General features: G+C 33.0%; 3 protein-coding genes across 4 annotated transcripts; 1 reads left to right on the top strand and 2 right to left on the bottom strand.

Moving 5' to 3' along the window:
* Nucleotides 1-856: 856 nt before the first annotated feature.
* On the top strand, nucleotides 857-2,780 carry LOC122581771 (transcription factor MYB8-like). Its single transcript, XM_043754047.1, has 2 exons — nucleotides 857-1,192; nucleotides 2,180-2,780. Exons 1-2 carry the CDS (start codon nucleotides 930-932, stop codon nucleotides 2,688-2,690), a joined length of 774 nt encoding a protein of 257 aa, XP_043609982.1. The 5' UTR covers nucleotides 857-929; the 3' UTR covers nucleotides 2,691-2,780.
* Nucleotides 2,781-5,254: 2,474 nt separating this feature from the next.
* Nucleotides 5,255-9,324, bottom strand: LOC122581805 (20 kDa chaperonin, chloroplastic). Its single transcript, XM_043754088.1, has 6 exons — nucleotides 9,218-9,324; nucleotides 8,910-9,102; nucleotides 7,477-7,656; nucleotides 7,222-7,377; nucleotides 6,332-6,409; nucleotides 5,255-5,571 (listed from the first exon to the last, which is right to left on the bottom strand). The coding sequence occupies exons 2-6, from the start codon at nucleotides 9,093-9,095 to the stop codon at nucleotides 5,398-5,400; spliced, it is 774 nt and encodes a 257-aa protein (XP_043610023.1). The 5' UTR covers nucleotides 9,096-9,102; nucleotides 9,218-9,324; the 3' UTR covers nucleotides 5,255-5,397.
* A 2,364-nt stretch (nucleotides 9,325-11,688) lies between these two features.
* Nucleotides 11,689-18,668, bottom strand: LOC122582579 (E3 ubiquitin-protein ligase CHFR). Of its 2 annotated transcripts, none has more exons than XM_043754992.1 (15): nucleotides 18,501-18,668; nucleotides 17,455-17,605; nucleotides 16,731-16,828; nucleotides 15,993-16,054; nucleotides 15,802-15,893; nucleotides 15,592-15,715; nucleotides 15,109-15,195; nucleotides 14,918-15,011; nucleotides 14,098-14,205; nucleotides 13,564-13,664; nucleotides 13,338-13,403; nucleotides 13,182-13,245; nucleotides 12,335-12,395; nucleotides 12,165-12,228; nucleotides 11,689-11,971 (listed from the first exon to the last, which is right to left on the bottom strand). In XM_043754992.1, exons 1-15 carry the CDS (start codon nucleotides 18,592-18,594, stop codon nucleotides 11,837-11,839), a joined length of 1,401 nt encoding a protein of 466 aa, XP_043610927.1. In that variant the 5' UTR covers nucleotides 18,595-18,668; the 3' UTR covers nucleotides 11,689-11,836. The 2 variants fall into 2 exon arrangements, with proteins under 2 accessions (XP_043610927.1, XP_043610925.1); XM_043754990.1 differs by having other exon boundaries at nucleotides 13,182-13,269.
* Nucleotides 18,669-18,968: the final 300 nt, after the last annotated feature.

Below are 18,968 nucleotides of genomic sequence, written 5' to 3' on the forward strand. Positions count from 1 at the left end.
AATACGATGCAACTAAGTTGAAATAAAAGCTTTAGTCGACAATAACAAATAACTAAAAAGGTTCATAAATTACACATTATTTGACTAAACTAGATATATAGAGTGGAGTGGTTGAGAACTTCTAGAACAAAAGCTTCCAAATGGCAAAATAGTAAATAACCGGGAGTCTCATTATTTAAAATGTGATTTCAATAAGGTGAATATGTTGTCTAAAAAGATAACGTCGAAGTCTTATAAAAAAACTTAATAATTGTAATAAAGATATTAATAATTTATATTAAGATAGTAAAGTTTTAAGTCATGTGAAAAAAAAACATCTATAAACAAAAATAAATAGTACTACTTTAACAAACTTGTGTGTACATTTGGCTTGATGATCTAATCTATGTATCATTTGAAAATAAAAATATTGCGAATTTAACCCAACTCATTACAGTACATCAGTTGTCAGAGAGGTGGTCAATTACCCTTTTGTATGTATATGAGTGAAAAACTTGAAAACGTAATAAAAATATATATATATATACAAAATTAGTAGTAGTATATGTTGAGATAAATAATAAAACGGTGAAAAAACACATTTAAGCAAAGTTAGCTAGTGAGTAATAAATAAAATAAAAAGAGGAAGATGGAAAGTAGGGTAGAGATGTACCTACCAAATCCAGCACTAACTCCAATTACAACCACTCTTTCTCTTTCTCTCTTCCCCTCCCCACCAAACTCCTTATTTATTTCCCCACTCATTTTCTAACCATCAATCTCCCTTGTTTCTTTCTTTTTATAATTCTCTCTCTTTCTCTAATTTTCTCTTCACCTCACATTATTATTATTTCACAAATCCAAACCAAACCTAAAAAAAAAAAACTTTGCTCATTTTTCATTCCATATTTTCATTATTTCATTATAATTCACACACAAAGAAAAAAAAGATGGTGAGATCACCTTGTTGTGAAAAAGACCATACAAACAAAGGTGCATGGACCAAAGAAGAGGATGACCGTCTTGTTACATACATAAATGCTCATGGTGAAGGTTCTTGGAGGTCTTTACCCAAATCAGCCGGTTTAAACCGTTGCGGTAAAAGTTGTAGGTTAAGGTGGATTAATTACCTTCGTCCTGATCTTAAACGTGGAAATTTTACCCCTCAAGAAGATCAACTTATTCTTAGCCTCCATGCAGTTCTTGGTAACAAGTACGTTCCTCTTCTTTATTTTTATATTTTTTTCGGTAAAGGCCGTCAACCCTGGTTCATATTTATTTTTATATTTTATATACAATATATATGCTGTAGCTGGTTTTAGACCCACTTGGTTGAGGCTCTTGTCTTTTGGACGAAAACCAGTGTTCAATTTTTGGCGCTGGTGTTTTTTGGTGTTTAATGGAATAGTATAAAAATAGAGTAAATTTGTCATTAAAAAAAAAATAAATTTAAACCTAGTTTAGCCAAATTAGCAATGAAAATGAAATCCGTTGATAGTTTTAAGTAAAATATAAAAATTAAATCAATCGGTACAACACATAGGGATAAATGTCGTTGTTTGCAAAATTGTTGCACATACAAAAGGGTTAAAATTTTGTCATTTGACAATTGCACCTAATATAAGTTAATGATTTAATTAAGTTACACCAAGCTAGGGCTTATTTAGGGGAGGGTACGTTATTAAGTTGTGATAATTAAGGTCTCATTAATTAAGACCATTTTATAATTTATAGTACTCGTATTTGTGTTTAATATATATGCTTTAAGTTTCTGTTACAACAAAAATATTTGAATAGTTTTGTCAGTAAGCATGTGTGCCATTTGGAAGTGTAACAAAAATATTCTTTTCAATCTACCAACTGAATTTAAAAATTAAAATTCTGGCACTAAAGTACAAAAATTTATTCTAAGTTAGCAGTAAGAGATAAATTTAAAGAGAAATGATTAATCCTTCTAACTAAATAACCTAATAATCTTCCTAATTATGGGATAATGACATGTGAAAAAATCAGGAGGCAAGATTATGAAAGAGAATTAGTTGATACCACATGTCACAATCTTAATATATTAGGAAGATTATTAGGCTATTTGGTTAGGAGGATTTTTTATCATTTTTCAAATTTAAATGTTCAAATTTTGACACTGGTTGAATAAGTTTATATACAAACATGTCTAACTTGAATTTGATTTTTGTTACAGGTGGTCAATGATAGCATCAAAGTTACCAGGAAGAACCGATAACGAAATAAAGAACTATTGGAACACACATATAAAAAGAAAATTGTCTCTCAACCAGCCTACCACTACAAACGTCGTAAACGCCATCGAAGAGGCAAAAGTAGTACTAGAATATCCTACGCAAGTTAAAGAATCGACAAACAGCGGTGGTGGTGGTGATTTTAGTAGTAGTACTACTAGTGGAATATCGAATGAGGAGTTTATACCAATGGTTAACATGAAGATGAATGTGACACAACCTGAAATTGATCTCGAGCTTTCAATTGGTTTGCCAATTGTTCGTGATCTGAAACCGGTGGTAACAGGGAAAATGGCACCACCGGTTTCTACGTTTTCTTTGTATAAAGAAAAGATTAGTGATGAGTGTGGGGGAAATTTGAGAATTAGTAGTGATGATCATGGTTTGTTGTATAACAATGAGCATAGTATTAGTTTTGGTAGGTTTGACTTTTTGTCAAGTAGATGGAGATGATGATGAAGATAATGATAGTATTATAATTATGTTATTGTACTTAGCAAATTAGCTATTTTATTAACTATTAAGACAATTTTTGTGCTTTTAGTTAAGTCTTAATGAGTTTGGTGTATAACTAACTTATAACTAGCTAGGTATCAACGCAAGTCAATTAATCTTGTTTTTGTATATTTTTTTTTTTTATGGAGAAAATGATAGAAATGACATTGATGCTAAAACATGTCGATCTGATCCAGCTTTTTTAAAACATGTCAATTTGATCCAACATATTTACCACTATGATGCATAACGACGTAAAAAATGAAACATCGAACACTTTCAAATATTTTGCACCACATATAGCACAACATTTCTTTAATACCCTTTTCTTTGGAAGCATTTTTTGTGGTTCATCATTCAGTAAAATGTGGTTCAAAAAAAAAAAGGTCAGTAAAATAAAAAAGAAGTAATTTAGAAAGAACATATGTGGCCCAACCGTGCATATATTGATGTGCTTTAAAACGTGTATACCTACCTAACAAACAATAAAAACTTGGTTAGGTTCCAACTATCAACCAATTAAAAGCAGATTCTTGAATGATTCATTGATTGCTTGACCTGACATATACACTTTTAGATCACTGCTTTGTGTCCTTTGAAAATCTTGGTTGGTAGCTCTTGTACCTAACCATATCTTCCTGATTTAATGATACTTCCTTCCTTCTTTGAATAAAACAATTCTCACATTATCAGATTTAGGCTTTAGATCCTTAATTTTTTTTTTAGAAGGCTATACTTTTGTATGCAATTTGTATGGATGGAAGTCCCTTTTGAACCCACCAGAAGTCTGAATAGTTTTGTGGGTATCTTTATGAGTTTTGATAATTATATACCTACGTTGTTTTTAGCTTGCAGCATGTTTGTCATTAATTAAAGGGATAAATATCTTGGAATGTAAAAAATTTTAGACGAATGTCTATAGTAGGAAATAACTAAAGTTGTGTGTATTGTATGTAAACAACTTTAAAAAATGTTTATTGTATGTAAGAAAACATATGTGACAACCATATAGAGGTGCCACTTGTCTGATTTTAATTGGTTGATTATATTTTCTTACATACAATAAACATTATTTTCGAGTTGTTTACATACAATACACACAACTTTAGTTATTTCCTACTATAGACATTCATTCAAAGTTTGTTACATTCCAAGATACTTATCCTTTAATTAAATTCAGTGTGGGCTTTTTGAATCTAAGCAAGCACGGATCTTTTTAATTTTTTTTGGCTCAATGGTGTAATTTTGTCGTAGATCATTGAAAAAAAGTATTAATTGTTTATATAATGTTATTGAGTCACATGAGTTTCGTCTCTATACTTTATAATGTTATTTATGAATCACGTGACTTTCATCCCCCTGTAAATGATTCAAGTTCCGGGTGTAAACTAAAAAAAGATCTGCATGAGAAACATACTTGAAGATGTATTCCATGTTTGTTTGATTTGAAGGCATGAAAGGCGAAACCACAGCGCAAATTGGTGAAGTTGGTTTGCGCTTGATATATAGATGGATAGCATAGAACTTTGATGATTGATAATCAAAAATCATCTCACATTATGATTCAATCCCTGAGGCGCGAAGTTCCACTTAGATTTAAAGTTAGCTTGGTGCATTTTGTCAAGGAGCTGTTTTCGTCTGGGCTCTAATAGAATGGCGTATGGGTTTTGATTTTAACAATTGTGCTGGTGCATTTTACATTCACATCAAATTTTGGTTTTATGCAAATCTTAGGGTATGTTAAACAAAAAGCAAAATGTCATAAAAGAAAAAAAGATATACCTTAAAATAATTATTTTGTGAGTTTGGTTGCTGAAGAATTATGTCCATATTCTTGTTCATGAGAAATAAATGGACTATCGTGCTAGTTGGTTACCTAAAACTCAGGATTATTGTGGGTATATCGGTCTTTAATCACTTCATTCTCTCACGGAATGGGAAAAAAACGGGGGTAATGGGTTGAATAGAAAAGATAGATTTTTATTATAGAGGTAATGAGTCTTTCTTTTCATGGGCTTTAAACAAACATCATTTTTCTAATTGAATGTAATATGTCTTTCCATTCCTGGCCCGTTCTAGCATAACAAACATACCCTTAGTCTCATAGTGACACATTTTCTCATGTATGTTCAGTTATTGTTATAGACAGGTGTTTCGTTACTGTTTTGTTAGTGAGGTGAAACATTAGGGTTCGCACTAGTTTTATCAACCCAGATTCTGTTGCACAATTAAAAATATGAACTCAAGATTCATAATATCACACTTTACAGAAAATCTGCTACTTACCATATATGTTCCACTATAAGCACCTAAATATATATACTTCTAAACACCCACTAGAACTAAACCTCTCATTCAGAGTTCAGATGTAAGCCAAACATGTCAATATCATGTCGACATCGTGTATTTTATGAAACAGCAAGGAACATGCCAATTATCTTGTTTCACATTCACAAACGGCATTGAATCCAAAATGTAAGTTTTAGATAATAATGGGAAAAATAAACGGAAATATAAAATAATTGCATAAAACATAGCCTTTTATAGAAAGAAGTTTGAAAAAATGTCGTCTTTAAAGACGTGATTACAACACCGCAATTCTACGTTATCCTTTCTCAAATTTTGCAGTAAACAAAGGCATGGACTTTTACTGTAAGCCAAATAATTATGAAAGAACAGCCATTACATCAGAAGCACGAAGAGCAATGTACTCTGAACCATCAGGCCCTTTGAAGTCGTTCCCTGCATATTTGGAGTAAAGAACTGTGTTTCCTGGAGACAATGGCAATCCTGTTCTAACTCCTTCCTCATTCAGAGGACCAGGTCCTACAGCAATCACCTGTGTTTCCAAAGACCACAAACACATGGCAAGCACATTGAAAAATCAAAAAATACATCCTTATCAAGAACATGACATATGCGACATACTAGAGTGGCAAGATGGTAAATGATAAATCAGGCAACAGGTTAAGAATGGTCAAGTTAAAATATATTCTCCAACATATGTCATAACAGTTCTGAGTTATAGCTCAATTGGACATTAGTAGTGTTGATGAGGTCTAGGAACCATCTGGTCATAAGTTCAAGTCTTCACAAAAGGGGTTATCCTTTTAAATGGGTTTCCTGTCGGTGTGAGCAAAAAACTCCCAGTATGGAGAAAGGGGTTTTCTCATAATGGGCTTCCTCTATAACTGAAGTTGGGTATACAAAGAAGCATGCTGGCACTGCTAAGCCTAAATTTGCCATTAAAAAAAAACTCATGTCATAGCAGGTCCCCTGAGCAGTGAGGTGACCAGCTGCCATAAGTTAAGAGCTTCCTTATTAATAATTAATGAATGATCTTGCTCAGTAGAAAGGCTTTTGCCTTACTTTGCAGCCTTATTTTCTCACAGGGAATAAACACTCTAAAAGTCTATATAATAGAAAACGTAATGAGGCTTCTATGCATTGGAATGTAGTTTATATGACTTTCAACCCATTCCCCATTTTACCCGTCGGAGATGCAACATAACCAAAACAGTCCACCTTTAGGTTCAACATTGCCACCAACAATATATAACGATCATCCAATGCAACCATAGGTAAAGGGTGTTACTCACCGTGCCAATGGAGGGTTTCTCTTTGCTAGCCTGTGTAAGCAGTAAACCACCAGCTGTTGTTTGCTCCGCTTCCTCCACCTATTATACAAAAGCAAAATTTAATAAACCCTGATATCCCAAAGATAACGGAGAACTTATAATTTACTACAAAAAGAACAGGCGAATAATGGTACATACAAAAGTATATCATCATGTTCAACTAGATCACTTGAATAGTTTGTGTCTTCGGATTTGCATTTTTTAGCTAATCATGTAACTTTTGAGTAATCATAATATAAGAGAGTTTGAGCTTTTGTTGCTCGCAGTCCGATAATAAGCGACTGATTTTGACGGATTCTGATTGTTCAAAAAAGAAAAAGAAAAAAAAAACTAATCTGTATTACGGGGCAATGATACTTGTACCATAGCTTTGATAGTTTGACTATCACTGTGCTTTGAGCAGTTGTACGATATGAATAACTTAAAGCGGGAAGAATAGTCCTAGTTTGGAGGATTAGGCCCTGCTTCCAAGGCTGATAGGATTTCACTCAACTCATCAGTCTTAGGCCTTAGCGGGATTGCAACACTAGACTAAGAGATATGGAAGACTTTTTTCCATCATTTCCTACTTTACGGACTAGGGCGAATCGCAAGCACGGTAAGGTAGATGTATAAAAAAGAGTGGTACAAATATCACTACCCAAGTGACCAACTTGCAACAACAGGTTCGCAGCGGAACTCGTTCAGCAAACCTTCAACCAGAAGTCTCTCAATTTAGGTCAAAACAAGCGGTCACAAAGTTATTTTATTCATTACATAACCATATTAGTTGTATCTAGTATGAAAATTAAATTTCCCCACAAATCAAGTTACATGTAAGCATAGTCTATTTACTTTAGAGGGTTACAAACCTTGATAAGAACTCTATCATTAAGAGGCTTCAAATCCTTAATATCCTCTGTTTCAAGAACACCAACAATGTCATCTTCCTTCAAAAGAAGATGGTTTGACCCATTAAACTCAACCTCTGTTCCCGCATACTTGGAGTATACAACTGGAGAGCCAGTCTACAATAAAATCAGAACGGAAGCAGTCAGTCAATATATCTGTTGACACTATACAACACATACATTTATATTACAGCTGAACACCAATAAAACAGTTACCTTCACATCAATATCCACCTTCTTGTCTCCAATTGTCCTACCCTCTCCAACAGCAACAACCTCACCCCCTTGTGGTTTTGTCTGTGCTGTTGACGGTAGTAGTATACCGCCAGCAGACTTTTCTTCTGCAGCCTTGATTTTAATCAACACTCTATCACCCAATGGTTTCAATGAAGTGTACTGCAATATGAAACAGAAACCACGTAGATAAGATATATGTACAAATCAAGATGACCATAAAGAGAGGAACGATTCCACTACAAAATCAGTTATGACAAAATGAAATTAAAAACGCTAAAATGGCTCTCGGTTAATAAAATTTCTGCTAGAATACCAGATTTTAAAATAATGAAATTTTTATAGACTGAAACTCAAGAAGTTTCATGTTGAATGAGAAATTATAAGTTATCAAATGAAGACAGTATGAATACCAAGGGGGGAAATTACATCAAGAAAATTGTAAAGCAAGCACCAGAGTGTAGGCTCAGTAATTACGACGCATATGATTATAATTTGGTCTTGCAAAGCAAAGGGTAGTCTTTTGCCTCATTTGTAGTCAGGTTAATCCAAATCTATTCAGTTCATACAATCATAGAATAGAAAAAGGAAAAAAAAACATTTTTAAGATGAACAAAGAAGTTTAGTATGCCACTGCATTTACAAAAAAGACAGTATAGCAGAACCATGAGAAACGCCTATCCAAAACCGGGTGTACTACAATCACAATCATTGCAACTCCAAGTCACAATAACCATCAGTCAAACATGAACTTACATCAGAATTTTTCGGAACCAAATAATTAAATTAGGGAAAATTATATGAAAATGACTTTCATCATCTTTACCTTTAATCAAATGACTATCTCATCGTCACATTGTCCGATTCTTGGAATTGGAATAATCACTTTTAAAACACAGATTTCCAAACTCCAATACACTATGATGACAACTTTAAAAAATACAAGACTATAATGAGATAAAACTAAACTAAATCAGAGCCTAAACATCGGTAAAACTATGCAAAATCAACAATTTGAATCATAAAAGTCAATAAATTCACAAGCTTGAGATTAAAATAGAGAAATTTACAGCTTTTACAAATAAATCCACTTGGTTGAACAAACACACGGGTAATTTTGTATGCTACTTTCTTAGAAACAACCTTTTTACAGTTTTTATCCAAAAAACGCAACTTTTTTACAGTTTTTATATTTTAAAAAAAACAACTTTTTTACAATTATTATTACTATTCAAGCTCTTAATTCAGTGATTATCATTTCCTAATACTATCAATCACAAATATATATATATATATGTGTACACACAAGACTCTATGTCACATCTAACTTAGCACTTTAGCCAGCAAAAATGCACATTTATTTCAAAAGAAATAACAAATTAAATATAAATAAAAAAAAAGCAAAAGAAATCAACCTTAGGAGCAACAGTAGTAGCAGCTTTGACCACCAAACCACGGGTTGACTTAAGGGTCAAATTTCTTCTACAAGGCGAAGAAACCACAGCAACTGATGAAACTTTTAAGGTTGATGTTGAAGACAACCTTAAACCATCGAAAGATGGAAGAAAACATGTTGATGTTGTTATCTGTGCAGCCGCCATTTCCAACCTAAATACATCCAATAATTCAAATAATAATATTAGAACAGAAATATAGAATTAGATAATTGAAATGTTTTTATGTTAGAGTGATAGCAATTACAAATGGATTTAGTTATGTTTACCTTTGTGTGTGTGTGTAGTGTGTGTAAGTGGATTGCTGTGAGAGTCAAGGAAAACGGAAAGGATAACAAAACCCTAGAGATGTAGATAGAAATAGATATAGGGGGTTTAATTCATATAGATAGATATAGATGGTTCCAGAACCTTTTCTTTTACATACGGCGTCGTTTTAGGTTGGGTTTAGTACTACTGTGCTTGGTGTTTTTTTTTTTAAAATATGAATTTGGTTTGAAACCTTGCGTCGGAATTTGATAGCGGAAAGTTTAGTATACAGTGTCTGCATTAAAGATCTCTCTTGAGGTAGAAATGTCTATTTCAAATACCTGATAGGGGAAAACCTCTCTTAATCCATCCAAAGGTACGACGATTAATATGAGTAAACTTTGTTCCTTTACACCTAAACTTGAGTATATCCCCATGCCAAAGTCTAATAGAGGGACTTCTCATGCCCACCCAAAGGCTTAAACACAAAACCTTTTGAATGGAAGATGTTCCTTCAACCACTGAGTTAATGGTCAAGGACTATAGTACTTCGTGTTATAATCGGATTAAGATCGTCTAAAGTTGAAATCAAACTTTATTTAAAAAAGTTGATAATTTTAACATTTGAATTAAAGTTATGGTTCAAAACTAAAAAATGGATTTTGAACCATAACCATCCAAAAATCATAATCTACCAAACTTTACTAATCAAGTTATTTTCAATTTTAAAAGATCTTCATCCTTTGTAACCATTATAATTATAAGATATTTTTTTTTTTTAAGATTCTAAATTCAATTTTAATAAAAATCTATTATGAGTATGTATGATTTTTTCTCTTCTGGTTGATAGAGTTTTTCATCAAGATGTTAAGTAAAAACTTAGTTAATACAATATATATAAGATGTTTTATCATTCACGAATAATTCACATCTTTTAAGTAAAAAAATTTAAAAAGTGATAAAATTGGTGCAAGAATTATTTGATAAGAATAGTGATTTTTTTTGAAGTTGAAATAATTATACTCGTACATGATTGAGTTGCTTACTAGTTACTATTATGTTAGACTTCATAAGTACTTATACGATTGAGTTGCTACAAAAAAAATTAGATATCTACAACAATACCTGCATCATTCAGTTGTATTCTGCGCATTATAATTTGTATGTTTGTTGTAGGTGGCTAAATTCTGTTATATGAATATCACTTGCCATAATTTGGTTTGAAAACTTTACTTGAAGCTACCCCATAAACTATTTGACAATTCTATCAAGTAGGTTGACGATTGGGTTTTGGGTTAAATTTTTAAGATCTAATAGGGTGGCTCATGTAAAGGGGTTAAAAATGGGTAGGTTTTGAGTCGAAAGGTGAAATGGTTCAAGTAAATGGGCCAAACGCCTTGCTTTCTGGTTAATGGGTCTGGTGAATATGAGTATGAATATGATTTATGTGTTTTATACTGAGGACACTAGACAATTGTTGGCTTCTTGGATGAATTATGACATTCCTAGACTACCCCCTAAGGATGTTTTGGAATAGTGTAATAATCTCAGCAAGCTCACAAGAACTCGTAAACGAATTAAAGATATTTTGTTCATCCGGTGGTGACACATTTGAAAAGCTAGAAACAATGTGATTCCGGGGAAGTGGTATTACACTTTATTACTCACTCGACATAAATAAAGTCAAAGGTACACAACGGTGTTAAAAATGGTGTGTTTGTGATAAGACGGGAAATTTTGATTTGCCGCTAATGTGAGGTTAATCTTATACGGTTTGATGGGATTTACACGTTAGGTCAAAATACCATTTTAATGGTATTGATCTTTTACATTTTTGTATCAAATTGACTATATTTAAATGATAAAGCCACATATAGTTTTTGCCATTTACAAGCATTTTAATACACATTGCTCAATTGTTTAAATTAAGTCATTGTCGTAGATATCAAAAACATTGTTGTGGGTATATGTTACTGGAGATTGGAGAACCAAAATGTAAAACCAATCCAACAGAATTCTTATTTGGTTTGGATTTAGAATAGATTGGACCGGTTCAGTTCCAGTTTTTACAAACCGAAATCCAATTGTTTTAGCTTATTCGGTATGGATTGAACCAATTCAACCGAACAAAATGAAAAGTTCACCACCAAGTAAAAGGCCAATGAACTAGATGTCAAGTCTTACATAATTCGTACTTTCTAATTAGCTCAAGTGGTTGAGCGCCTGCTTTACAAGCAGGAGGTCTTGGGTTCAAGACCTGTGAAGTACATAAGAAGTCTTTCTATGAAGGCTTGGCTTGGTTATACCCAGGTTCAAGTCTGAAAAGGCAGAGTTTACCCTTATTGATCGTCGTACCTTCGGGCGGATTAGTAGGGGGGTTTTCCCCATCGGGTATTTGAAATAGACATTTCTACTTCGAGGGAGCTCTCTAACGCGGACCCGGTTAAGACAACGTATGTTACACCTCCCGTTGTCGAATCATGACACGAAGTTCTCAAGCAAAATTCACCTTTCAAAAAAAAGACTTACATAATTCAAAAGAATGTCAACCTAAAGAGTCACAAAACACATGTACCATTGCAAATATCAAAGTTTTTAACTAACACAGGAAAATAACTGCCACCAATTTCGAATTACAACTAATTTCCAATACTACCCCTAGTTGGACGACAAACATGATTTCTTTTACGAGCATGATCTTCACTATGGTGTTGTGTTCGACACGTGTATCCATACCAACAATCTTCTCTTTGTGCCGCGTCCGCAGGTAGATGCTACAACGATAAAACTAAACATTAGAAAATAACTCAGGATACCGTACTACATGGTTCACAACTACACATTATTCTTAAGAAAATGCTATGAACCACTATGCTACATGTCAATTAGCGGCTTGACATCACAACGAAAATTATGTGTGTAAAATTACAATATCATGAACCAGAAACAATGTTTCAATATACATACATATTTTGGTAGGCTGATCCGGAACCAGTACAAGAGGAACGATACTAGTTTATCAAAGCAATCACTGCACAAAAAAAGTACCCAGGCAGTTTAAAATATCAGAATCTTGTCGCTCTAAAAAACCAAGAGCTTTAAGATATTAATCTACTCTGCGAGTTAGTAAAGCATACTTGCAAAGATGCGTTCCAGGTGTAATCATATCCGAGTGATTCAATGGCATCCTTGTACGATCTGCAGTGTTCAAACATTTAGATAACACTAAGGACATATAAAACATTTTACTTGCTGATTGACAGAACTTGTTAGTGTTTAACACCAAAGGGCATTCGTTTTTTTCCTTCTGTAGGTCCCTTTTATTTGGTACAAAGAAATTACAAACGGATGTAAAACTTCAAGAACTTTCAAAGGCACATTTATTTGAGTTCAATGATTGGGTTTCCATAATCAAATGCATAAAACTACAAGAAATTTCCAAAAACTACAGCGTGTACCCGATATGATGCATTCATGATTAAGTGGCTTAAAATTGTCACTTATAGGGAAATAATATTACTATTTTTGTAATCACATTCGGCATAACAGTGTTATTCATGAAAAACATAAAGTTTTTGGATAGAAAGTGTTGCAAACCCAACCCAACTCATTTCAAGAAAAATACTCATAACCCATCTATTTGACCATTACCCAACCTCTCGATTTTACTACCTTCGAGTAAACCTTATAACAATTGCCACTAGAAACAGGCATTGTTAAAATTTCAAGGTCAGATAGTCTAATTCCAACTGACTTACACTCCAGATCCTTATACACTACTAGAAACTACTAAAAGGATACAGTAAACCTTGTGTAAAAGCCGACAAATTGGAAAAATGTTAGCACCGAGTTGGTGCTACTGACATAATCCATATTGGTTCTGAACTTGAAGGTGACTAGTTTGACCTCAAAACTTAAAATGTTACACGACATTGCATCAAGGACCCATTTTCAGACTTTAAACTAGACTACTGACAGTTTTACCTATTTCTCGATTATTCAGTTTTGCGATCCATTCCGAGACAACAACCTGCAGTGTTTTCCCCATCTGCCGTATACATCTTTCAGTGATCTGGAAAGTGGAGATATTTATTGTCACATCAGGCATTAAAGAAGGTGAAAAAGAAAATTAATTCATACATCTTGTTCATGTCGGTTCCTTTCATGTGCCAGAAAAGGAATTCTTGTAATAGCTCGTTCTGCAATCTGTCAAGTATTTTCAGATTTAATCACAAACACTGTTCACCTAAAAACAAGAGGTTACATAAAAAAAGCTCCCAGTCATCATATATTTAAAGAATATGCATGAGCATATTTACAATATACTTTCTGAAGAGCAACTAATGGGATAATATGAATAGCTTACTGGTTTGAAAGTTTCAGGAGCACACATATGAAAAGAGTTACTTCGTGTAACCTGCTGAGAATGCCAATAAGCACCACAAAATGCTCGATCACACCCCAAACCTGTCAATGTGAAGATAAAGTTGAACTATTTTTCGACCACGGTCAGAAATTATGTAATTCACATTATACTCTATTTTCTCACGTGTGAGATTAGGAAAACAAGAAACTCTGGCTAAAAAAGAAGGAAATAGTCAAACGACTTAGAAAACACAGAAAAATTCCTCCTAAATTGTGTAATTTAAATACATGAATAATAATCAACTTGATAACATCTTTTAAGAAATTAAACAGAATTGGACAAAAAAATGTTGGGGGGTCAACCACGCTAGACCCACTCATCCAACAAATGTACGCGTTTTGACCAGTTACCCAACCCATATTCATGTATAATTTATACATACTATTAGAACCCATCAGCTACTTTATATAATCATATATGCAGCCGTTCAATATTATCCAAGTCCATGACTCTACGAGTATATTGACCACTTACAGTGTTGTGCTACACGTATATTGGTTCTAGATGGCATCATTCCTCCACATGCATGACATTGCAGATGCACCGTGCTTTGGTTGCATTGAAACCCACCATACTCTGTACCTGAGTGTTACTTGTAGAATCAGTTGAAAGGAACTGAAGAAAATCAATCATTCAATTTTAAGTAATAATGATCAATGACACCAGGGGTAATTTTATAGTTTGGAAAGTATCGAGATTGACATCAGGGGTGTCTGGATGTTTGTTTCGTAAATGATCATGTAATATTGCAATACCTCCCCTATGTCATTGACTCAGTTGATGAGGGCGCCCAAGTCCTAACTAGAAGAAGATAGCAGGCTAAAAAGAATCGGTTGTAGAAGACAGTATTAGGTATTTGGTTCTGCTAATCATAGTTTGTAATAAATGCATGTTAAACTATCATTATTTAAGAAATAAAATGATTATCGACCAAAAGGACATGTTTGTGAAAATGATGGACGTCTTATGAGTTATAACACACGAATTAAAAGAAGGGTTAAATATGTAATTTCATTCGTAAGGCAGCTGGAATGAAATTAATTATCTCACGTAATAAGCAAAACTCCGTTTAACCAAGCATTAAAAACCAATTATTACGATTTATGTGTTCAAGTCGAAATAATCAGATAATCAATTCGAATGCAAATCCAAACACCCCCATAGATATTACCAATCCATATTTCTAAAACATTTCTTTAGTGATGTACTAGGGAAATCATTATCCAAATAATATCGCTTTTCATGTTGATGAAAGTACACAGGTAACAAGTCCCTAGACAGACTAATGTATTACCACATTGAGCACATGCAAGATCTGGGCCACTACTATCTTCAACTGGCACTGAACGTGATCTCTTGCGCCCAGGCTTCTTTCCGTTGTTGATGACCTAATCACGGAGTTCAAGTATTTTAAGCAAATTAGAACGATCGTTTAGATGATTAAAAATTTTCATGATGATAAAGAATACAAGTGATATGACTCACAAGAGGTGATTTTATTAACGCATAGGAGTTTAATACGGCAAGTTCTTCGTCACTACGTCTTAAAGTAGAATCCATTTGCAGTATTTCCTGCAAATAACCCTGAATAAGTAGCATGCACAAATTTGTCGGACAAATTGAAACACGATGAAGCATTTTGAGCCATACACTTATGAATGGTTTGACTATGTATATATTTTATCATTAACAGATCCAGGGAGGAACAACTAACCATAAAAGAAAACAGGTCAAATGGGTCGAAAGATAAAACAATATATAATAGAAGGCATAAAAGCCCTAAATCAATTTATTCTAAAAGTTAGAATATCACTGTAATAATATAGTTTTTGTAATCACATCTGACAAATTTATTATAAATGAAGGTTCAAAAGTTTTGGACGGTGATTTGGATCATCAGAATTAAACCTATTATGACTGATTATTCAGCCTGACCTCCCCTTTTACCACCTTTATAACAGATGTTACCTCTTCAATATTGTGGAGGAAGTGGTTTCTCCCCGCGAACTGTACAACAGATCTGCAATGGGGACAAAGAACACTTGAACGTTTCTCCTGTGACCTTCTCAACCACTCCGAGAAGCACCCATTACTTGAAAACCAAAAACAAAGGATTGATTGTAACCATATTTCTGTAAGAAAAATGAAACCATCAAGAAAACTATTTGGACCACGTACCAAAAGTTGTGGAGGCAGGGGGCCACTGTGACAACATCATGCCAAATATTTAAGCAAATGCTGCATTTTGCATGCTCGGTATCTAATGAAATCTAAAAGACACAACACAAAACAGATGTTAATCACCATACACTACAACTAACAAAAAGTCGGAAGCTTAGTCGATGTTTTGTAACACAAATGAATTATACCTTCAAGACCTTTTTAGGAGACTCCTTCATAGGCATCACTTTAAATCTGTAACTCAGATAGCCTTTCAACATCAAAGCAAATCATGAGGCTTACAATCAGAGGCTATTTTCTCCAATAAATAACTTAAAATAAATGTAGCAAAAAGTGGAAATGGCCAAAAGGGTCAAATGTGTCCCGGACCGTATTCTTAATGCATAGAAAATCCTAAATCATTTATTTAGTAATTTAAATATCATTGAGTGCGTTTTGTAATGGGGATTAAGGGAATAGGGATGATATGGATAGTTGTTTGTTTAGCACTAATGAGCACGTGAGAACCCACAAGGTATGGGTTTTACGGGACCCAACCTATATGGTAGATTTTTGTAAACTCTACCCTTTCACTTCTTTTTCTCTCTCTCACACACCAATCTCATGATTTATATTCTCTCTTTGATGTATTAATCACTATTACATTTAATATTTTCCCATTCCTCTTTTTTTTTAAACCAAACCCTATCAGAAACCAAAGACACCCTGAAAATAACTTTTGTAATTATATTTGACGCATAGATATTGAAAAACGTTAAAAGGTTAGGAGAAAAAGCATTTGTGGTCAACCAATATAATATTTACCCACTTTGAACTATTACCAACCCATGCAATATATGCCTATTTTAACCCATTACCCAACCCACCATTTTTTCAGCTATATTAACATGACTACATTAGTAATAAGCACAAAGGAAACTGTATACCTTCCAAAATAGGGCCAGGAATTATCTCACTTCCACATCTAATGATGATTGTATCCTCAGTTGGAAGATCAGTCCCATCCACAAAAATCACATTTAAGCTGCACATACAAAGAACAATATTCACATGACAATTTGTCAGGCTCATCTACTGTCATAATATACTGGCAAAATAATTTGTGTTAAATCTTTGGTCATACGGCACCATAAACTTGTAAGTTTATAGGTCTTTATATTGAAAACAGGCAAACCTTAACTCTTTTATCTCTAATCGCTTGTATAGGCTAAACATTAACTCTAGAGGTGACAGGATCAAAACAGGTATAATTCTAGCAAAGTCAAACCAGGTCAGATTCACCCAGATAAACTTTTTTTTCTTCATTTCTTTTACCCTTTATTATTAATAACTAATCCATTAAGTACTAGTTGCAAGAGCTATACCATCACAATATTAATCTAAGAATTTCCAAATAAAAGCATTAGGGGGTTATATGTGCTATAACTACACATCAGTAAGTTACGACATGACACCTTTTTCTGTGACCAAGGAACATGTAAAACACCATATTGATGCCACTCCTCTTTGAACTAGGGGTGGACGATACAGGATTCCAGTAATAGAATGAATATCATAAGACTCTTTCTTATATTGTGCCAAACAAGCAAGAAAATCATTCAATGGGTAAATTGATGTATAAACAGCTAAATATATTAGTAAATTATGAACCTTTTATTTTGCAATGTTGCAGAGCAGAGATCTGAATTTCTTGTAATTTTACACCATCCCTGCTTTTCGAATGAAGAGAGTTTGACCTCTGAATGTATCTCCACTTCATCTGACCACAATTCAACATCTGAATATTTGGAATCTGACGGCACTGTAACATGGCAACATTAATTTTATCAAACTGTATACCAAGTCTCCAACTTACTTTATGAAACTTAAAGCCAAAATAAGCCACCCATGTACAGAAGCACCTATGGACTTGTTTAAAAGAAAACATATATAACAGAGGAAATATAAAATCACTTAACAATCCTAAGCATCAATAAAAATGACTATTTTATCATGAATCTCGCGGTCATGATATTTAAACAATAACAATCAACCTATAGTCACTTGAAGTTTTACACAATAAACCGTCAGGGTTCCTCGATTCACATTCCACAATATCACATAAAAAAATAATAATATGATCAATGCACTTCATTATTTATCTTCAGAAGACTCAATATCACATAGTCGATAATCCTGCTTAATATATTACAATGCGAGTCAGAAAAAAAGTGAATTGTCTAAATAAAATAACTTAGTTTTAGAATAAAAAAGTACATAAAAACACACTCCTAATTCAATAAATGGTCAAAAATGCATAGTCTTTAAGGAATAAATTGATTTTTTTTTTAAAATGCAAAATGACCTATCAATCAATTAACTTCAATCCACTATCGAATTATATCATTCTTTAAGTAGCAATAATCATTTTTAAACATGCATATTCAAGAAATAAAAAATTAAATCAATTAAGGCCTGCAAATTACTAAAAATAAAGACAAATAAGGAATGCCCATGACTTTAAAATGAATCTTTATTTGATTACCAGTAACAAACGTTATAAAGTTTCAAGCTTTTTTAATTTAACAAAAAACCAAGAATGTGATTACATATAAAAACTAAATCTTTTTTCTTTCTTTAAGAAAAATGTTGTTATTAAGATGTTAAATTGAAAAAAAAAATAAGAAGAAGAAGAGAAAAGAAAAAGGGGAAATTACCAAGTTTAGACCAAATTTCATCACAAGGGTTTGAGCCAGATGCTTCTCCATGTTCCATTGATTTCTTTTTTGTTTGCTTCAAGGTTGTGTCCATTGCTTCAAGGTTGTGTCCAATTAAAGAAAGTTGTTTGTTTTCGTAAGGAGAATGACGAAGAATAAGAAGAGTGCTTAACACGAGTGTTAATGTTAATTTTTTTGAATGAAGAGGGATATGGGTTTTGTCAACAAAGTGAAAAATAATAAATAATAATTATATTAAATATTCGAAAATAGAAAAATAAAACCCAAACCAATCAAGTTCGGGTTTTAAAAATAGATTTGGTAAAAAAAAATAAAATTAGTTGTATTCAGTGATGGTGATGGAGATGAATTTGGTCATAACTTTTTATTTTGATACGTTTATCGTAATGTACATATTGTAAATACGTTATAATTAGATGCATTGAATGGATTTGACTAGAAAATTTA

The sequence above is a fragment of the Erigeron canadensis genome, chromosome 9 (genome assembly GCF_010389155.1).
Source record: "Erigeron canadensis isolate Cc75 chromosome 9, C_canadensis_v1, whole genome shotgun sequence".
NCBI lineage: Eukaryota > Viridiplantae > Streptophyta > Magnoliopsida > Asterales > Asteraceae > Erigeron > Erigeron canadensis.